This window comes from Mustela nigripes, chromosome 5 (genome assembly GCF_022355385.1).
Source record: "Mustela nigripes isolate SB6536 chromosome 5, MUSNIG.SB6536, whole genome shotgun sequence".
Lineage (NCBI taxonomy): Eukaryota > Metazoa > Chordata > Mammalia > Carnivora > Mustelidae > Mustela > Mustela nigripes.
Genome location: NC_081561.1, coordinates 30,546,566 through 30,566,736, shown reverse-complemented (window position 1 = coordinate 30,566,736; position 20,171 = coordinate 30,546,566). Strand labels below are relative to the sequence as shown.

Here is a 20,171-nt window from a genome sequence, read left to right as displayed (position 1 = left end):
GGGTTTGATCCCATGATGCTGAGATCATGACCTGAACTGAAATCAAGAGTCAGATGCTCAACCAACTGAGCCACCCAGACACCCCATTTTCTTTCCCATCCCCTTTCCCTCCCTCCCTTCCTTCCTCCTTTTTCTTTTTAAAAATGTTTTTATTTTATTTTTAAATAGGCTCCACACCCCACATTGGGCTCAAACTCATGACCCCAAGACCAAAAGTCTTATGCTGTACTGACTGAGCCAGCGAGGCACTTCTATGTTTTCATTTTCTGTTCAGTAACTCAGAATATTTTTCTGATGTCTCCAAGGCAGTTTATGTTTCTTGTCATAGGCAGGTGTAGGAAGAATAAAATCAACGTAAATGAACCGTTTATTTCAACTTTAAAATCACCAAAATAGTAATTAAAGGGGGATTTTTGTCAGCTAATAAGGAGAATAATGATTTTATACTGCTCTCAAGAAACAATTACATTGGGTTGCCTGGGTGGCCTTGTCAGTTAAGCATCTGACTCTTGATTTCGGCTCAGGTCATGATCTCCTGATCTCAGGTCAATGACCTCATGTTGGACTCTGTGCTCAGTGCGGAGTCTGTTTAAGACTCTCTCTCTCTTCCTCTCTCTCTCTGCCCCTCACCATCCTCCCCCTACTCAAGTGTGCACGCTCTCTCTAAAGAAAAGGAAACAGGGCACCTGGGTGGCTCAGTGTGTTAAAGCCTCTGTCTTTGGCTCTGGTCATGATCCCAGGGTCCTGGGATCAAGCCTCGCATCGGGCTCTCTGCTCAGCAGGGAGCCTGCTTCCCCCACTCTCTCTGCCTGCCTCTCTGCCTACTTGTGATCTTTGTCTGTCAAATGAATAAATAAAATCTTAAAAAAATAAAATAAAAAAAGGAAACAGTTACATCTATCATACCTACCTTCTCTCACTCCTTAGAGAATAGAAGAAGGAGGGAATGAGGAAGAGGGATGAAGATACAGATTGGAGCGGTAAGTCACAGAAGAGCCTGTATCTATATTAGGTAAGGCTCTTGGCTGAAATCAGAAAGGAAGAGAGACTTCAGAATGCCCCACTTTGTTTTTCAAGCTCATAGAAGTAGAACACAAAAACAAAAACATGGGAGAAAGGAGCCAGGCCACCACCTCTCCCTTTATTAGCTTCTCCCCTGATCTGATTCAACAAAGTTTCTAGCTGGATGAACTGATGCTTGTATCAGAGGCCATTGACAAGGGAGATTCACGGGTTGGTACTGGTTTCTCTTCTTAGTGCCCATAAATGGATTCTATGCCACTCCCTGCTTGCGATATATGAGACCACTGATTTCCTTATGTGAGGTAGGATATTTTGGGGGTCTGTTCTGACTCCAAGTAGTTTTAATAAAATCCTTCAGTTATTTTGCTCCTTTGTGCATCTTATCATCGCAAGGATACTGAAGCAGTAGAAATAAAGCTTTCCTGGGCCTCCAAGTAAGAATTACCATGCAATGGGAAAAGCACTGCTGATGGACTTACTAGTTATGTGACCCTTGCATTTCTTTCACTACTTCAGCTAGAAGAGGGAGGTCATAATAATATCTCTGCAAGGGTTATTAGTATGATTCTCTCTCTATTCTTTTCCTCTCTTTCTCTCTCCCCTCACCCTCCACCACCGTGCACAGACACAGACATTCACAGTGCTTAAAAACTGACTCATAAAGTATAATCAACAAATATTAGCTATGATGATGATGATGTAGGCAAGCCAGATTTTAGCATTATGAGCCTTAAACACATTCACATCAGAATTAGGAAAGAGTGGTCCTCCTAACTTCCTGGTTCAGAATCCACATCCTCCAGTCTCCCTTCAACACCTCTTGCCATCTATCAACTCTTTCTCTTCCTCTAACTCCAAAACAATCCTGCCTTTTATCTGTATCAGCCTCACTTTTTATTCTCTCCTCAAGATCTTTCTCTCATCTTTGAGAGAAGGGGCTGAAGCCCAGCTACAGTATTGCCTGCAGAGGAGCTAACCAGACTTGGGCTTAAGCCTCTATTACCCTCTCCTGCTTCTGACTCTCCATGTCAGGTTCTCATACACTTAGCTTCAAGTAGAATGCTTTTCTCCACTTCTAAATGAGATAAAATACATGGGAAGACTAAGGTAAGTGTGGGTAGGAATAAGGGAGGAAGCTAAAACTCATTGGCATGAGCTCCCTCTGATTACCACGTTTTCACTCAGCTCCATGTGTGCCCTCCCAAGTGCGAGCAACACAACCATATGCCTCTAGAAGAAGTAGCACAGTCATGGGTCAGATGCTCTGTGGACAGAGTCTACCAGTTTTGGCCTGTGCTCAGGCTTCTAATTCATGAATATTCAAATCTACTTAAGGGATGTGCAGGGGGCATGTCAACATTCTTGTTCTTGTCTTATATTAGTTAGATTAAGTTAGGGCGGGCTTTGGTAACAACCCTCGGAGCCTTAATCAAGTAAAACTTCCCTCTCATTCATACAGCACCTGTTGTGGGTTTGGGGGACTCTCCAGGGCTTCTCCTCATCATGATGACTCTGCTGATTAGACTGCTTTTATATACTGATTGCACCACTTCAACACAGGCTGTCTTGGTTGACTTGATAAGGGAAGAAGAGAAGAGTCATGCAATGGTAGTTAAATTCTGTGACCAAGAACCATTTTGTTCACATAGTATGGGGAAGCCAGGAAGTACAATTTTCCATGTGCCCAGAAAGTAGAGGATGTTGGTCAACACTAGTGATGTCTTCCATACCTCCCCATCTTTTTCTTTATCTGTTGTGATCTCCCAGGAGAAAGAATTATTATTTTGATCGGTCAGATCCCAGGGCAGGGTGTGTTTACTAAGAGTTCCAGGGCCATGTTAATTAAAGGTTATATAGTTGCATTTCAGCTCTTTTCTGAATTCTGTTTCTGCCGTTTTGAACAGAATCCCTTTGTGACCCATGCTATTACTCTTATGTTTGGGAGTTCTTAATCCTTTCTAGCTGGCTAGTGGTATCAGTGCGATTTAAGAGGGAACGTGCTTCACAGAAAAGTATCATAAAATGTTCTCCTAGGGTATCCGAGATTTGACCAGCTAATAATGGAGTTAGTTTTTGATTTACAATTTGGTATTACTACTTATGGGTAGAGATTTCCTGTGGGCCTCCCAAGCATATTTCACATAGCATTAAGTCAAGTATTTCTGGATCTTCTGGTCAACTACCATCATGATCCTACCTTACATAAGCACCCAAGCATGTGTGTTCTCTCTGGGAAGTGAAGAATTAAAAAAAAAATTATATTGTATCTTTTCCCATTCTAAAGTGGTAGGCATATATTTATTGCAGATAATAAGGAATTTGAAAGGGATTCCAGATAAACATTTTATTTCACTGTTTATCTCTTTTCTGTTGTCCTCATGTACTGGGTGTTCCAAATTCTAAAAATCTCTGCTTGTTATGTCACTTGTATCAAGTATCAACTTTATCATGAACTCCTTCTTAATCTATTAAGTTGAAATTTACTCTTCTCGTGTACCCAAACATTAGCAAATTAATCTCATTCTTCCTGACATTGGAGTGGACTGTTTCCTTGTCACCCTGCTTAGATTATGTATTTCTTGAGAACAAGGAACATATCTGTGTCATCCCTGCATGGTCCATAATATTGGGCATGGATGGCTTTGTGTTAAATGAATAATAATTGTACTTATTGACTATTTTGGTTAAAAAGCAGCCTTCTCTCTATAGTTGTCAATCAGATTTTCTTCCTACACTTTTCTAGCAGATTTTTGCCTTGTTTTAAATGAGTCCACTGAACCATATGACTAGAACTTCCTCATTCCCCTCTTTCTCACCTCAAATCTCCCTGTTTTCATCTTAGTCTCTGAACAAGTGTTCCTTTTTATAACCAAGTCTGACAATCTCTTTCTTTGGATTCCACTAAGAATTTTGGAGGTAATTTTACTTTTCTTCTCCTTTTTATGTTCAACTTCTCCTGCATACAGATGCCTTCCTCTTGACTGAGAAACTTGTTATGGTCTTTCCTTTTTTTTTTTTTTTTTCCCGTTTCAAGTTTTTAAATTCTGGTTAGTTAACATATAGTGCAATATTGGTTTCAGGAGTAGAATTTGGTAATTTGTCATGTACATATAATTCCAGTGCTCATCACAACAAGTGCTCGCCATAAATACCCATCCTCTATTTAATCATTAAGGTCTTTCTTAAAGGTAACTTATCTTTTGTGTGGCTTTTTACTAAAGTTAAGAGTCCCATCTTTTCCCTTATTTTCATTTCCAACATTCTTGAAGGACTTTATATCTGCTGCCTCATTTCTAATACTCATTTCTAATACTATGTCCCACGGAAGGTTGTTGGCGCTCCACTAATTATTAAAACACAATAATCCTTATATTTAATCCTCTTGAACATCTTTTAAAAAGATTGTATTTATTTTTTGAGGGGAGGTGGGGAGGGACAGAAAAGCAAGAAGAATCCCACTGAGGGGGAAATCCATTATGGGGTTCAATCCCAGAACCCTGAGACCATGACCCGAGCTGAAGTCAGATGTGTAACAGATTGAGCTGCCCAGGAGCTCTCTCTTGAACATTTTTTGCAGCATTTTATTCTTTTATCTTCTCTTCATTTTCTTTTTTGTAGCCGCTCTTGATTTATACTCTTCAGGTAGTTCTCAATCTCTTCTATTTCTTCTCTGATAATCCCTTCATGAACTCCTCTTAAGGCAAACTCTTCAGAACGCTGTCTACTTTCGACTTTATTCGCACATGCTGTTGGCAATGTCAGCCATAGGAGAAGAGACTTGTTGGTTAAAAGATAGTGAAATGCATGATAAACAATATGTGTAGTTCTTCTAGGACCACATACTATGTACACTATTTTTAAACCATTTTTCTCACAGCACATTTTCTATATACATTAGATCACTATCAGTGATTCTGCAGGTAAACAATTCTTGAGTGATATACACAACTTTATGAAAGTAGTCTACCCAGCATCTAATGATGCAAAACTCTTATATCATGATTGGTTATCAGTGTGAAGAGTTTCCAATCCTGAGGAAACCAGAAAGGTATTCATATTCTTCATAAATATTTTTTGACTGCGTTTTGTGGGGGTAAGCCCCATCCTGAAGCAGTTGATGATTTCACTGTCTAATTTTTTATTTTTCTTTCCAGAATGGGTTCTGGGAGGGTTCCATGAACGGTGCTTCTGCTAGTGAGTGTAATTAGACTGGATTTCTCCAGGACTCAAGGCAGAGACTCTCCAGGTAAGAACAGAGCAATTTTTTCAGGTGTGTATGCAAGAATGGGCATGGGGGAGGGATGTATTTCCCTGTAGGTCCAGGCTGCAGACTGGAACTGGCTTCTGGCTTCAAAGTATTCTTCCCTTTGAAATTAAAATATGCCTCCTCTCTTTACCATACACAATGGACTGCTAGGAAAAGGGACTTCCTGTGCCACAGCTTCAAGGAGAAGGATGCTAGAATGAAGGGAAACATTTTGTTTTGCTTAGAGTCCTTATTGTATCAATGTCAGTCTGAAGAACTATATCGACTGGGGCCAGCTTGAGAATAGCTGTCATTTTTTCCAGACAGGAGTTTGCTCTGATGATTGCAACTGTTTTTATATTTATCCAACTGGGATATATGTGGACAAAAGAAATTGGAAACAAAGGTTTCCTCTCTTGGCATTTATTAACCCCAGTTTTGAGAAATAAAAGAAGTTGAATGCATTATGCCTGTCCTCAGGTTCCTGGGTATTTATTACCATTATTTTTCTAGCCAAGGAGATGGGCTGTGTGAACATGAGGCAGTATTATACCCTGAACACATACTTTTTGGCAGAAAACAGGATATAATGCACTAAAAACAGAGCCTGTTTGAATGTCAAAGTTTCATTAAACACAAAAGAGGAACAAACCTGGGAGGGTGGGGTGGATAGGAGAGGATCGTTATCTCCCAGAATAGAAACCTCTCTGAGTTTATAATGTCCATTAAACAACACAAATAAAAAAAAAAAAAAGTCAGTTCAGATCTTAAATCTGACACAAATCTGACCCCCAAATAACTTTCTTTTTCTGATTTAAACTGTTATAAGGAAGAGCCCTGGAGGTTATAGCTGACTAGCTGCTAAGAGCTGATCCAGGAAGGAGCTGCCATCCCTAATGCTCAGCTCAGTGGTTCCCAGAGAAGGCCTCTGAGTTTGAGATGAAAGCAAATTTACAGCTCAGGATTGGCAATGCTTGTCCTTTAAGCCTTAACTCATGCTGTTTCTCCAGGTTAGATCTTTTCCGACCAACCTGCCTTATCAACGCATTTGAATTTCCTTTTATTTTTGTTGTTCTTGAGTGCATACAGAAAATTGTGTCAGTCTTACCCAGTGAGTTCATAGCACTCGGCAATCATCTGTCAGTGTAAGGACTCTCTCCTCTTTCCTGGTCTACATTTCCATGCCCTCCTTTCCTTGCAGATCTGTTCTAATGCGGCTGGGGTGTGAGGCTGGCCTTTAGGAATATTTAGCGTTGTTTTTGATGTGTATTTTAAAATTTTTTAAAAAGTCGTTGTGCATTGAATCACATTCTGCTTCCTTTGTCTCTTAACACTATGCTTTTGAGCTCTGCTTCAGTGTTGTTTTCAATGGAAAATAGGTCAGGGAGGGCAAGTGGTTCTAGGTACAACTATGGTATAGAACTAGTACTCAAATCAACTGAAACATAACCTAGGGCCATTTGCCAATTTGTCCCTTTAAATTTTTCAGATCTTTAAGTCTATGACAGATATAATTGTGTCTTAGTCCATTCTGGCTGCTATTACAAAATACCACAGACTAGATGGCTTATAAACAACAAAAATTTATTTCTCACAGTTCTGGAGTCTGGGAAGCCCAAGATCAAGGTGTCAGCATGGCTGTGTTCTGGTGGAGACTCTCTTCCTGGTTCATAGGTGGCACCTTCTTGTGTCCTCATGTGGTGGAAGGGGCTTGGGATCTCTCTGGAGCCTCCTTTATAAGGGCTAATCCCACTCATGAGTGAGAGCCCCACCCTCATGACCCAAACACCTCTCAAAATCACCTCCTACTGATAACACATGAATTTGGGGGTGGGGGTGGGGCACAAACACTCAGACCAGAGCCCACTGTGTGCTCAGTGAGTAAGAATTATAATTTTTCTCACCAATGAGGACAGATTACATAATTTTTGAGTGTCAAATTACATTGAAGAACATGAGCAGAGTAGACTTTGTATGAAAAACTCAAACCAATCACCATCAACATTAGTAAGGTGCTCTGAAAGTAGAAAATTATAACAGACAATGGAATTAAGTTTTTTTAATTCCACCTTTAATGGCACTGTTTCATGTACCCCCCCCCCCGAAGGTTTAAGCTAACTATATATTCCCTATGGTAGGTATAGTGCCAATGATGCTGATAGTAATATTATTCTTTGAGTCATCAACTTATTCTACTTCACATCAACAAAGTTAATGAAATCATTACCTTATTTGAGCCAATGGAGGGGTGAGGTCTCTAAGTAAGAGTGCAAGGGGAAAGGTCCAAAAGAAATTCTTGGATAAAACCCATAGTGACTAAAAAGTAGAAGGAGAGTTAGTTTCACTTCAAAATGCCTAACTAGTCTGCATTTCTTTGTTGCCCAACCCACCCCCCATCACTCCTTCATTTCACTCCAGAAAGAATGTGTAGAATGAACCTGTTAAGGACAAGAGTACTATTGAATTATTTTATTTGGGGATGGATGTTTTCAAGTTGATAACAAAAGGAGCTAAAACCTTGGGATTCTGAAAACTTGGCTTGGAAAAACCAGCACAGTGTCAGCAAAACATAAAGGGTCAAAAACTATTTGTGGCATGAATGTTTATGTCTCTTGGGACTCTCTCTTTGACTTGTCTTTTTTTGGGTTACATGTCTTCTGTTTGGCTGGCCAAAGAAGCCTCAGGCTTCTTTCCACAATGGTGGGAACCAGGGTGCTAAACTGAACGAGGTTGGGGTTCAGGGGAAAAGAGGCTACTTTGACCTGTTTACTGAGTTCAAAAGGCCTCCTCCCAAATCCATGGGGTCTGGCATTATTTACCATGATATGGTTTCCTAAAAGTAGGGGTTGGTTTAAAGTGTTTTTGTTGTCATTTTCTAGAAGATTTTGTGATTCAGGCAAAGGCTGACTGTTACTTCATCAATGGGACAGAGAAGGTGCAGTTTGTGGTGAGATTCATTTTTAACTTGGAAGAGTATGCACGTTTCGACAGCCACGTGGGAAAGTTTGTGGCATTGACAGAGCTGGGGAAGCCTGACGCTGAGCTGTGGAACCATCGGCCAGATATACTGGAGAGGAGTAGAGCTTCTGTGGATGCCCTCTGCAGGCACAACTGTAAGCTGGGTGCACCCTTCACTGTGGGGAGGAAAGGTGAGCTGGAAGGTGAAGTCTGGTGGGGTTCAGGCATCTCCCACGTGTGAGCCTGACCATGGGCTTTACTTCCTTATGATAGGCAATTTCCTGCTTCAGGATAAATGTCTTATGAGCAGGGGAGTCCTTTCGTCCCCAACTGTGATCCACTCTTTTTCCTCACAGGTCAGGTCACTGTGGTCTTGATCCCAGACCTCCAAAGTTCTCAAGGACATTAAGTCACAGTGGGCTCTCAAGTAGAAAGGGTAATTGTGGGAGTCTCTGATAAGGCCTAACTCCTCTTTGGGGCATTGACATACCCAGTTTCTGAGTCTTGGTGGCAAAAATTTCTTCCCATTTCCAGTTTCCATTTGGGTGGGGTGAGAAGGAGATTAAGTGCAGAGACAGTCTCTTGAGGAACCTGTCCTGGCTTGGTGGTTTTCCTTCATAATGTATCATTTTTTTCTTCCCTTCCAGTACAACCAGAGGTGACAGTGCATCCAGAGAGGACCCCATCCCTGCAGCATCGCAGTCTGCTTCTCTGCTCTGTGACTGGTTTCTATCCAGGCGACATCAAGATCAGGTGGTTCCGGAATGGGCAGGAGGAGAGGGTTGGTGTCCTATCCACTGGCCTGGTCAGGAATGGAGACTGGACCTTCCAGACAATGGTGATGCTGGAAATGACTCCTGCACTTGGAGATGTCTACACCTGCCTTGTTAATCATGCCAGCCTGCTGAGCCCTGTTTCGGTGGAGTGGAGTGAGAATCTGCTTCTTATACTCTCTGGGTCCGACTCAGGGTGATGCTGCCTTAGCACAGGGCCTCTGTGACCTCCACGTTCATCTTGGTCCCAACACTCATTCTTCTTTCCCCTGATCTGAGGGAGTCATGGAAATTGGGGTCCTTGGGTTAGAGTGGGAGTAGACATGGCAGATATTTCTGCTTGTATCTTCCAAGAAATGAGGAGGTCTAATCACTTCATCACTTATTTCCAACTGTGGGAACTAGTGTCCTCTCATACTTTGTCTTAGGAAGTTAGCGGGCATTCTTGTGGGCTGTAGGAATCAGTTACAGATTCTATGGATGCAAACCTTGGTGTCAAAGAACCTTTTCTAAATGTATTTCTTTTCTCAATAGTATTTGATTTGGTGTCTGGTACAGGCTCTGGGATTCCAGGAAGATGCACCAAATATTGGGAACTTTTTACTAATTTTAAGACCCGTTTCCCCTAGGAGCTCAGTTGGCATATTCTTCGAGAAAGATGCTAAGTGGAATTGCAGCCTTCCTGCTTGGGCTGATCTTCGTTCTGGTGGGGACAGTCATCTGCCTCAGGGCTCAGAAAGGTAAATGAGCTTTTCAGGAGTCTCTTACCACCTGCCCCATGGCTTTTCCCACTTCGCCTGACTTCCAAGATGTGAGGCAGGGAAAGCTGCCCAGGAAAACTATTCAGGAATAGTCCTTTCTGAAGCCAGAAATATTTCAGGAGAGGTCAGCAAAGATGGGGGTCTGATATTTCAGGTCACCCCCTACCCTTCATGATAATCACATTTGGTCCTAATGAGGGGCATTCTGTTTCTTCCCTCTCATTCCAGGATATGCGGAGACTCGGTTGTCTGGTGATGAGGTAAAGTCTTTGTCCTTGTCTTTGGGTGGCCAGTTGCTTTCCCAAAGCTTTGGCCAGATGGGGATGTCTTGGGGATAGGATGTGAGGCTGGCTCTGGCTGGGTGGCCTTGGGTGCTGAGTCTCTGTAATGGGATGGGGGTCCCTCCTGAGACCTTGATCACCGTCCCTGCAGGTCTTAAGTGCAGTTTCATCACCACAACCCTGCTAAGAGGTCCCAACCAAACCTTCTTGCCCTGGAGCCTGAAGTAGTACCGAGGAGCCAGAGCCCAGAACTAAGTGAGCCCTATGAGTTACATCATCCTCTTTCCAACTGTGCTCACCACTATCTCCAGAAGACAAACATGCAGAGGCACTGTTCCTCTTTCACTGTTTTTTTATGACCTTTTTTGCTGTAAAATAAAAACTGAGATACCAATAACCACACAAAATATAGACTTTTTTTTCATTTATTTATTTTCAGCATAACAGTATCATTATTTTTTCACCACACCCAGTGCTCCATGCAATCCATGCCCTCTATAATACCCATCACCTGGTACCCCGACCTCCTACACCCCCACCACTTCAAACCCCTCAGATTGTTTTTCAGAATCTATAGTCTCTCATGATTCACCTCCCCTTCCAATTTACCCCAACCCCCTTCTCTCTAACTCCCCATGTCCTCCATGCTATTTGTTATGCTCCACAAATAAGTGAAACCGTATGATAATTGACTCTCTATGCTTGACTTATTTCACTTAGCATAATCTCTTCCAGTCCCGTCCATGTTGCTACAAAAGGTGGGTATTCGTCCTTTCTGATGGAGGTATAATACTCCATAGTGTATATGGACCACATCTTCCTTATCCATTCGTCCGTTGAAGGGCATCTTGGTTCTTTCCATAGTTTGGTGACCGTGGCCATTGCTGCTATAAACATTGGGGTACAGATGGCCCTTCTTTTCACTACATCTGTATCTTTGGGGTAAATACCCTGGAGTGCAATTGCAGGTCATAGGGAAGTTCTATTTTTAATTTCTTGAGGAATCTCCACACTGTTCTCCAAAAAGGCTGCACCAACTTGCATTCCCAACAGTGTAAGAGGGTTCCCCTTTCTCCACATCCTCTCCAACACATGTTGTTTTCTGTCTTGCTAATTTTGGCCATTCTAACTGGTGTAAGGTGATATCTCAATGTAGTTTTAATTTGAATCTCCCTGATGGCTAGTGATGATGAACATCTTTTTCATGTGTCTGATAGCCATTTGTATGTCTTGATTGGAGAAGTGTCTGTCCATATCTTCTGCCCATTTTTGATATGATTGTCTATTTTGTGTGTGTTGAGTTTGAGGAGTTCATTATAGATCCTGGATATCAACCTTTTGTCTGTACTGTCATTTGCAAATATCTTCTCCCATTCTGTGGGTTGCCTCTTTGTTTTCTTGACTGTTTCCTTTGCTGTGCAGAAGCTTTTGATTTTGATGAAGTCCCCAAAGTTCATCTTTGCTTTTGTTTCCTTTGCCTTTGGAGACATATCTTGAAAGAAGTTGCTGTGGCTGATATCGAAGAGATTACTGCCTATGTTCTCCTCTAGGATTCTGATGGATTCCTGTCTCATGTTGAGTCTTTTATCCATTTTGAGTTTATCTTTGTGTACGGTGTAAGAGAATGGTCGAGTTTCATTCTTCTACATACAGCTGCCCAGTTTTCCCAGCACCATTTATTGAAAAGACTTTTTTCCACTGTATATTTTTTCCTGTTTTGTCAAAGATTATTTGCCCATAGAGTTGAGGGTCTATATCTGGGCTCTCTACTCTGTTCCACTGGTCTATGTGTCTGTTTTTAATGCCAGTACCATGCTGTCTTGGTGATCAGAGCTTTGTAGAAAAGCTTGAAATCAGGTAACGTGATGACCCCAGTTTTATTTTTGTTTTTCAACATTTCCTTAGTGATTCGGGGTCTCTTCTGATTCCATAAAAATTTTAGGATTATTTGCTCCAGCTCTTTGAAGAATACCAGTGGAATTTTGATCGGAATGGCATTAAAAGTATAGATTGCTCTAGGCAGTATAGACATTTTAACAATGTTTATTCTTCCGATCCAAGAGCATGGAATGGTCTTCCATCTTTTTGTGTCTTCTTCAGTTTCTTTCATGAGTGTTCTATAGTTCCTCGAGTACAGATCCTTTACCTCTTTGGTTAGGTTTATTCCCAGGTATCTTATGGTTCTTGGTGCTATAGTAAATGGAATCGAGTCTCTAATTTCCCTTTCTGTATTTTCATTGTTAGTGTATAAGAAAGCCACTGATTTCTGTACATTGACTTTGTATCTTGCCACGTTGCTGAATTGCTGTATGAGTTCTAGTAGTTTGGGGGTGGAGTCTTTTGGGTTTTCCATAAAAAGAATCATGTCATCTTCTAAGAGAGAGAGTTTGACTTCTTCATTACCAATTTGTATACCTTTTATTTCCCTTTGTTGTCTGATTGCTGTTGCTAGGACTTCTAATACTATGTTGAACAAGAGTGGTAAGAGTGGGCATCCTTGTTGTGTTCCTGATCTCAATGGGAAGGACTCAAACTTTTTCCCATTGAGGATGATATTTGCTGTGGGTCTTTCATAGATAGATTTGATGAAGTTCAGGAATGTTTCCTCTATCCCTATACTTTGAAGCGTTTTAATCAGGAACGGATGCTGAATTTTGTCAAATGCTTTTTCTGCATCAATTGAGAGGATCACGTGGTTCTTCTCTCTTCTCTTATTAATTTGTTCTATCACGTTGATTGATTTGCGAATGTTGAACCATCCTTGTAGCCCAGGGATGAATCCCACCAGGTCATGGTGGATAATCTTTTTAATGTGATGTTGGATCCTGTTTGCTAGGATCTTGTCGAGGATCTTAGCATCCATATTCATCAGTGATATTGGTCTGAAATTCTCCTTTTTGGTAGGGTCTTTGCCTGGTTTGGGGATCAGGGTAATGCAGGCTTCATAGAAAGAGTCAGGAAGTTTTCCTTTTGCTTCAATTTTTTGAAACAGCTTCAGGAGAATAGGTGTTATTTCTTCTTTGAAAGTTTGGTAGAATTCCCCAGGGAATCCATTAGGTCCTGGGCTCTTGTTTTTTGGGAGGTTTTTGATCACCGCTTCAATCTCGTTATTAGATATTGGTCTATTCAGGTTGCCAATTTCTTCCTGGTTAAATTTTGGGAGTTTATAGTTTTCCAGGAATGCATCCATTTCATCTAGGTTGCTTAGCTTATTGGCATATAACTATTGATAATAACTTCTGATGATTGTTTCTACTTCCTTGGTGTTCGTTGTGATCTCTCCCTTTTCATTCATAATTTTATGTATTTGAGCTTTCTTTCTTTTCTTTTGGATTAGTGTGGCCAATGGTTTATCGATCTTATTGATTCTTTCAAAAAACCAGCTTCTAGTTTCATTGATACGTTCTACTGTATCTCTGGTTTCTACCTCATTGATCTCAGCTCTAATCTTGATGATTTCCCTTCTTATGTGTGGCGTTGGTTTGATTTGTTGTTGATTCTCCAGTTCTTTAAGGTGTAGAGACAGCTGCTGTGTTCTGGATTTTTCAATTTTTTTGAGGGAGGCTTGAATGGCTATGTATTTCCCCCTTAGGACCGCCTTTGCTGTATCCCGTAGGTTTGGATCGAAGTGTCTTCATTGTCATTGGTTTCCATGAATTGTTTCAGTTCTTCCTTGATCTCCTAGTTGATCCAAGCATTCGTAAGCAAGGTGGTCTTTAACTTCCAGGTGTTTGAGTTCCTTCTGAACTTTTCCTTGTGATTGAGCTCCAGTTTCAAAGCATTGTGATCTGAGAATATGCAGGGAATCATCTCAGTCTTTTGGTATCGGTTGAGTCCTGATTTGTGACCCAGTATGTGGTGTATTCCGGAGAAAGTTCCATGTGCACTTGAGAAGAATGAGTATTCTGTTGTTTTAGGATGGAATATTCTGTATATATCTATGAGGTCCATCTGGTCAAATATGTCATTCAATGCTCTTGTTTCTTTATTGATTTTCTGCTTCAATGATCTGTCTATTTCTGAGAGAGGCATGTTAAGATCTCCAACGATTAGTGTATTCATATCAATATGACTCTTTATCTTGATTAACAGTTTTCTTATATAATTGGCTGCTCCCATATTGGGGGCATAGATATTTACAATTGTTAGATCATCTTGGTGATGGTCCCTTTAAGAATGATGTAGTGTCCTTCTGGATCTCTGACTACAGTTGTACATAAAGATCTTTTTTGTCCTAGCTGCTTTCAAGAGGATCTGCCTACAATTATAATTCTTCATTCTTACTATTAGCTGTCTCGAGGACTTTCAAGAATCTGTAATCTTGGGGGGAAACCTTTAAGCCTCTAGTACATAAACGCTGGTTCCATTCATGAGATTTGGAAAATTTTCATGAAGAACTTGTTCCACTATATGTTCTAGACTTCTTTCTTTCTCCTCCCCTTCAGGGATTCCAATAATTCTGACGTTGGAACATTTCATGGCATCATTTATTTCCCTGATTCTGTTTTCGTGGCTTCTAAGCTGTTTGTTCCAGGCTTCCTCCTGATCCTTTCTCTCTATCTGTTTGTCCTCCAAATCACTAATCCTACCTTCTGTCTCAGTTACTCTAGAATTTAGATTAGATTGGAACTCATTGAGAGCATTGTGAAGCTCATCCTTGGTAGCTTTCAGCTCTTCCCTAATATTGAAAACATGATCTCTGGTCGTTTTCAGTTTGGCCCTAATCAATTCCGTTCGGTCACCCATGGCTTTCTCCAACCTAGCTATTGCTTGGATAATTGTTAGCCTGAATTCTCTTTCCGACATATTGTCTATGTTGATAGCCATTAGCTCTGTTGCAGAAGGTCCATCCTCTGTATTTTTCTTCTGTTGGGCATTCCTCCTCCTAGTCACTTTGGTGAGAGATGGCTGAATGAGTGTAGCTGGGTGTATCGACTGTGGTGCAGTCAAGGTGCACCCTGGAATGCTTCTGAGCAATCAGGGTTCCCCACCCAAATGAGAGGGAAAAGCAAAGGAAAAGAAAAAAAGAGAGAGGGAGAGAGACAGGAAAGAAAGGTGAGATAAAAGAGAAGGTTTAGCCCAAATGGGCCCCAAGGTAAGATTTATGAAGTATACAAACAGACACAGACAAACAAAAAGACTGATAAAAGTATATGACAAGAGAAAAAAAAATATATTATTTGCATATATATATATGCAAATAAAGGAAGAACCTCATCAAAAATAACCCTGAGTGTAAGATTTATATACTATCAGGACAAACACAAAAACAGAAATACTGGTGGAAGAAAATGATGGGAGAGTGATTGCAAATTCTCAGTGTGGGTGAGGAAGGTTGTTTTGATTCTTCCTGGATGTATCTTGATATCTTTGTTAAAGGATCAACTTTCCTAAGATAAGGGGGGGATTAGGAATTGGTTTACCTATAGGGGTGGCATTGATTGGGGAAAGGGGATTACCTTGAAGTTTAACTCTATATGAATATTAGAAAATAAAAATTAAAAAAAAAAGGAATAATCTAAACTAAACTAAAATTAAAAAAAAGAAATTTAAAAAATAGAAATGCAAAAGGAAAACACAGGTGTATGTATCAAAAAGTTCAGGTTAGAAGGTTATTATGGAATTTGATGTACTGGACATCTCACTGTGATGGTAAATGTAAAGTTTTTTCCGGCGAGATAAACACAACACCAGGCAAAGTGGGTGCAAGGCAAGATTTATTAAAAACGCTCTCTGGCGAAGTTTCAGGGCTCAGGAGAAGGGGAGCCAGGAAAGTTGCGCTGGGAGGAGGTGGGCACCCTCGGGGGAGGTTCTGCCACTCTGGAAAGCAGAGTGGTGGAAGTCGCGCCCAAGGCAGGGAGGAGGGGGCTTTTAAGGGGTCTTGGGGAAAGCTCAGGGGTCTTTTGGCAAGTTTCCCTTATTTGGATATCCCGCCGCTCATCGGGATCCCATTGGTCTACAGGAGCCCGGGGCGGGGGTCTCAGATTCCTGCTTGGGCCTTTGTTCTCCTGTCCCAGCTCAGGTCTTGTGGTGGGAACTTTCGCCATCTTTGGTAGCCCTTCCTGCCAGCCCAACAGTAAATAGTTAAAAAAATTGTATAATAATAAAAAATTAACTATATATAAAAAAAGAGCCAGAATAGTGGGATCTAATTAATAATAAAAATTGTCCTATGAAGTAGTGGTGGTTGTTCTCTTGTCGTCTTTTTTTTTTTTTCCTTTCCCTGTTGGTTTTCTGGGGGAGAGGCCTGCCACGTGGGTTTTCAGTCCCTGAAGTTCTCTCAGCTAAGTCCTCCTGCCCCCCTCAAGGGGGCGGGCTCTGAGGAAACTGGTTTTTTCAGGCTTTTGTTCTCTGGAGGTTTTTATATTTGTTCACTTTTGTTTTTCTCTCTTGCCTTGACCGCTTTTGATGGTTTTTGTAGGTTTAGAGGAAAGCAAACTGCAACCTGACCTCCCTCTCAGAAAGAAGCCTCAGTGCAGCTGCAGAGCCCATATAAATCCCCCCTTGGCCGCTGGCAGAGCAAGGTTCCCAGTCGCGGTCCCCGGGGCCTCAGGATTTTTGGCTTGTACCCAAAACCGTGGCAGCGGCGGCTGTCTGGGCAGCTCCAGACTGCCAGAGAAGTTCCAAGCAGCGATCACACACTGAGATTTTCATGCTGGCCCGGGCTGGGAGTCCCTGGTCTTTCAGGTCGGAGAGCACCCGGCTGGCGTTTGTGTGCACCTCTCTCAGGGGAGGGCGCGGGGCACGACTCGGACTCTGATGGCACAGCAGGGCACCTGCATGAGGACTGCAAAAAGGCTGTGCTTCTGTTGGCTGGCAAGGCTCCCAGCCCCTCACGGGAGCCGGGAGCCGGGCGCCACGCACTCTCAGGCCCGCTAGTGGTTCAGGGACCGTAACCTGGTTTCTCTGCCGCACTCTCTCTGGCTCTGCGCCAGGGGTGGCTGTCCTGGGTCTGGGGACTTAAGCCCCGACCCTAACACCCCGATACCCCAATCTCCCCCCCACCCCGTGATCCTTTGCTCTTTTTGAGTGCTTTCTACCAGACTCCCGAGTTAATGCTGGTCCCCAGGCGCAGGGCACTCTCGTATTGGGATATTACTTTTCAAGGGGTCGCCTCTGGTGGCTCCCTCCCCCTTTTGTTTATCTTCCGATATCAGTCCGACTTTCCCACTCCGCTTTACCTGCCCACTGGCGTCTTCTGCTCCAGTGGAGATCCAGACGTGTATAATTCTGATCTCAGGCTGATTTCGTGGGTGATTGGAGATCTTTGGAAGGTAATCAGCTCACTTTAGGGTGCAGGTTGAACGGGGCCTCCTCCTACTTCCCGGCCATCTTGTACCTCCCAAAATGTAGACTTTAATGAATTATTTAAGGCAAAACGCCTGCAGTCACCACTCAGCTCAAGAAATAGAACTTTACCAGCCATGCAGGGTTTTCCATGTACCTCAGACCCATCTAAACCCCCAATGTCCTCTCAAAAGTAATCCCTTTCTGAATGTCAGAGTAACCACTTTGGTTGTATTTTTTTATTCCCTAGTCACTCAAGTCTGAATTCATGACAACAGAGCTTAGTTGCCTTGTATGTCTCATACTTTACTGGTTTCTTCTGCATGCCTTTCCCTCCCTTATGGCTAATATTTTGAAAAGCCCGAGGCATTTGACCTGCAGATTTTCCCACAATCTGGATTTTACCAACTGTACACGCCTGGTGTAGTTTAGTCTGTCCTTCTGTCCTCTGCATTTTCTGCAAGTTGGCATCTGGAAGTAGAGGCTGGATAGACTTTGGTTTAATTTCCTTGGCAAGTCTGTAGTTGGCAGTGTGCTTCCTCACCCTGAGGCCCAGACTATCCAGTTGTGTCTCTTTTTATGGTGCCGTCACTGGTGGTGCTCAGTGTCTAGGCCCTTTCATTCACTGGGGGCTGCAGAATGGGGATATCCTCATTTTGTCATTCCTTCTTCATTGAAATGCTTCATTGCTTCTGTAAAGAGACACCTCCTTTCATCTACTAGTGGGTTGCTCAGTGGTACAGTGGAAAGAAAGGAAAAGTGTTTAACTCTTTCCCTTTATTAGTTTTCCAGCTAATGAATTTGGTTCCTACTATTATCCAAAGATGAACTGTTAGGTTTTACTTTTTATTTTTCTTTTTTTATATCATTATAAGCTCAAGGATTTGCATATATTTGATGGATTTTAGCTCATGGCAGTTTTTAGCTGCAAGTTCATTCGTATCACCTTCGGTGCATGGAAACTTCATGTGACTCCTAAGTCCTTTTGACACAAGTCTTTTGATAGTTTCTTTGTTATCTGTTATATAACAAGATGTCCTGTATGTCTCCTGCCCAGACTTGCAATCAGCGATTGTTTTAGAAAGCCCTGGCTTATTTTAGTGGGAAATGTCAGTGAGACCATAATGTGGAGTTAGGAGTTTGTCATTATATCAGGTGTTCCTGGTGGAAACAAAAATGTTTATGTGCAATATTCATATTTATAGAAGTATAAGATTTATGTATCTATAAATAAAAAATTAATCCCTTTTATATTACACTTGTGTCTCCTTTCTTCCACACCAATAATTCTGGTTTTCAAAGACACAGGGATACATACAATTAGAATATCCACCAAACACATTTGTTTTTACCGAATGAACACACACAGCAGTCTGAGGATAATGATACTCACACTACAACCGCCAAAATGATTACTGAAAACAGTTAATATTCCTTTTGCTTTGTTCTCCTCATCATTTTCCCTTTTTATAGTTGTCCTATATCTATATTAATGGGTCCCATATCATTACAAAGGATACTTGCTCCCTTTTCAGTCCTAGTTCTGTGAGCAATAGCATGTATAATGCTGACTGCTATTCCTTATGTTGGTGTCCCTCGAGTGTAGTTTTCTCAAGTCTGTGGACTCCTAGAGGTCCTTGAGACACTTTTGGGGGATCTGCAAGGTCAAAACAAATTTTATAATAATAATAATGTTTTATTTTATTTTTTTACTGTATTTGTACTGGTGATGCAAAATCTACAGTGGGTAAAACTTTTGGTACCTTAGCGCAAATCCAGGCAATAACACCAAACTGTATAAGTAATCATGGTATCTTTGGCTGCCACTTACTTACAGTGAAGAATCCTCAGAAAGTCCAGCTTCACTTAAAGATAGCCTTGATAAAGCAAGAAAAATCATTAGCTTTACTAACTCTTGAATCTCAAGCAGGAATCTTTTTAATTTGCAGTGTGACAAATTAGCATTTCTGTTGCAAAGTGATAGAAGAGCATTTATCCTGGGGACATGCATTGTGTAATTGTTTGAGTTTTGTTATAAAACTAGCCACCTCTTCTTTTTCTAATGGACTGTCATTTTTCTTGAATGTGTGACTGACAGACACATTATGGTTATTATGCCTTGGATATGTTTGGTAGACATTTTCTCAAAAATAAACGAAAGAAGCCTGTCACTTCAAAGAAAATGATATTAACAGTGAAAATCAGATGTTCCAGAGAGAATTAAAATTTTGGAAAACTTGAGTTTGCCGCAGCTTCCCAATAATAAAGATTACTTGGTTGAGATTAATGGTGATATTATCAAAGATGATCTTTTCATATTGTTTAGTGAATCATGGCAACATTTTGGAGATTGGCATAGTCCTGTGAACCCCTTGCCAAATGATCAATGCATGATACAGCAAAATTATCATGGTTAGAAGGTCCATTCAAAATACAAGGTAGACCAATGAATTTTAACATAACAGAACATGAAAAGATCATTGATAAGATTTCAGATTCCACATTACAACTAATTTATAAGAATCTACCATTGTTGAGTTTTAGTTTCTTATCAAAGTAGACTATATACAGTAACTGAAAGGCTATTAAAATTATTTTCCTTTTTCCAGCTATAAACCTGAGAGAGGCTACATTTTCTTTATGTGTTTTAATCAAAACAACATAATATTACAGACTGAATATAGAAGAATATATGACCAAGTGAATCCTAACTGATACATTAAAAAGATTTTTTAGAGGGGTGCCTGGGTGACTCAGTGGATTAAAGCCTCTGCCTTCAGCTCAGGTCAAGATCCCAGGGTCCTGGGATCGGGAGCCCTGCATCGGGCTCTCTGCTCAGCGG

The 20,171-nt window shown here is 41.3% G+C and overlaps 1 protein-coding gene across 1 annotated transcript; it reads left to right on the top strand.

The window, feature by feature from the left end:
- Positions 1 to 946: 946 nt before the first annotated feature.
- Positions 947 to 10,438, top strand: LOC132018594 (HLA class II histocompatibility antigen, DO beta chain). Its single transcript, XM_059401531.1, has 7 exons — positions 947 to 980; positions 5,219 to 5,269; positions 8,149 to 8,382; positions 8,875 to 9,156; positions 9,630 to 9,740; positions 9,990 to 10,021; positions 10,194 to 10,438. Exons 1-7 carry the CDS (start codon positions 947 to 949, stop codon positions 10,227 to 10,229), a joined length of 780 nt encoding a protein of 259 aa, XP_059257514.1. The 3' UTR covers positions 10,230 to 10,438.
- The last annotated feature ends 9,733 nt before the right edge of the window (positions 10,439 to 20,171 follow it).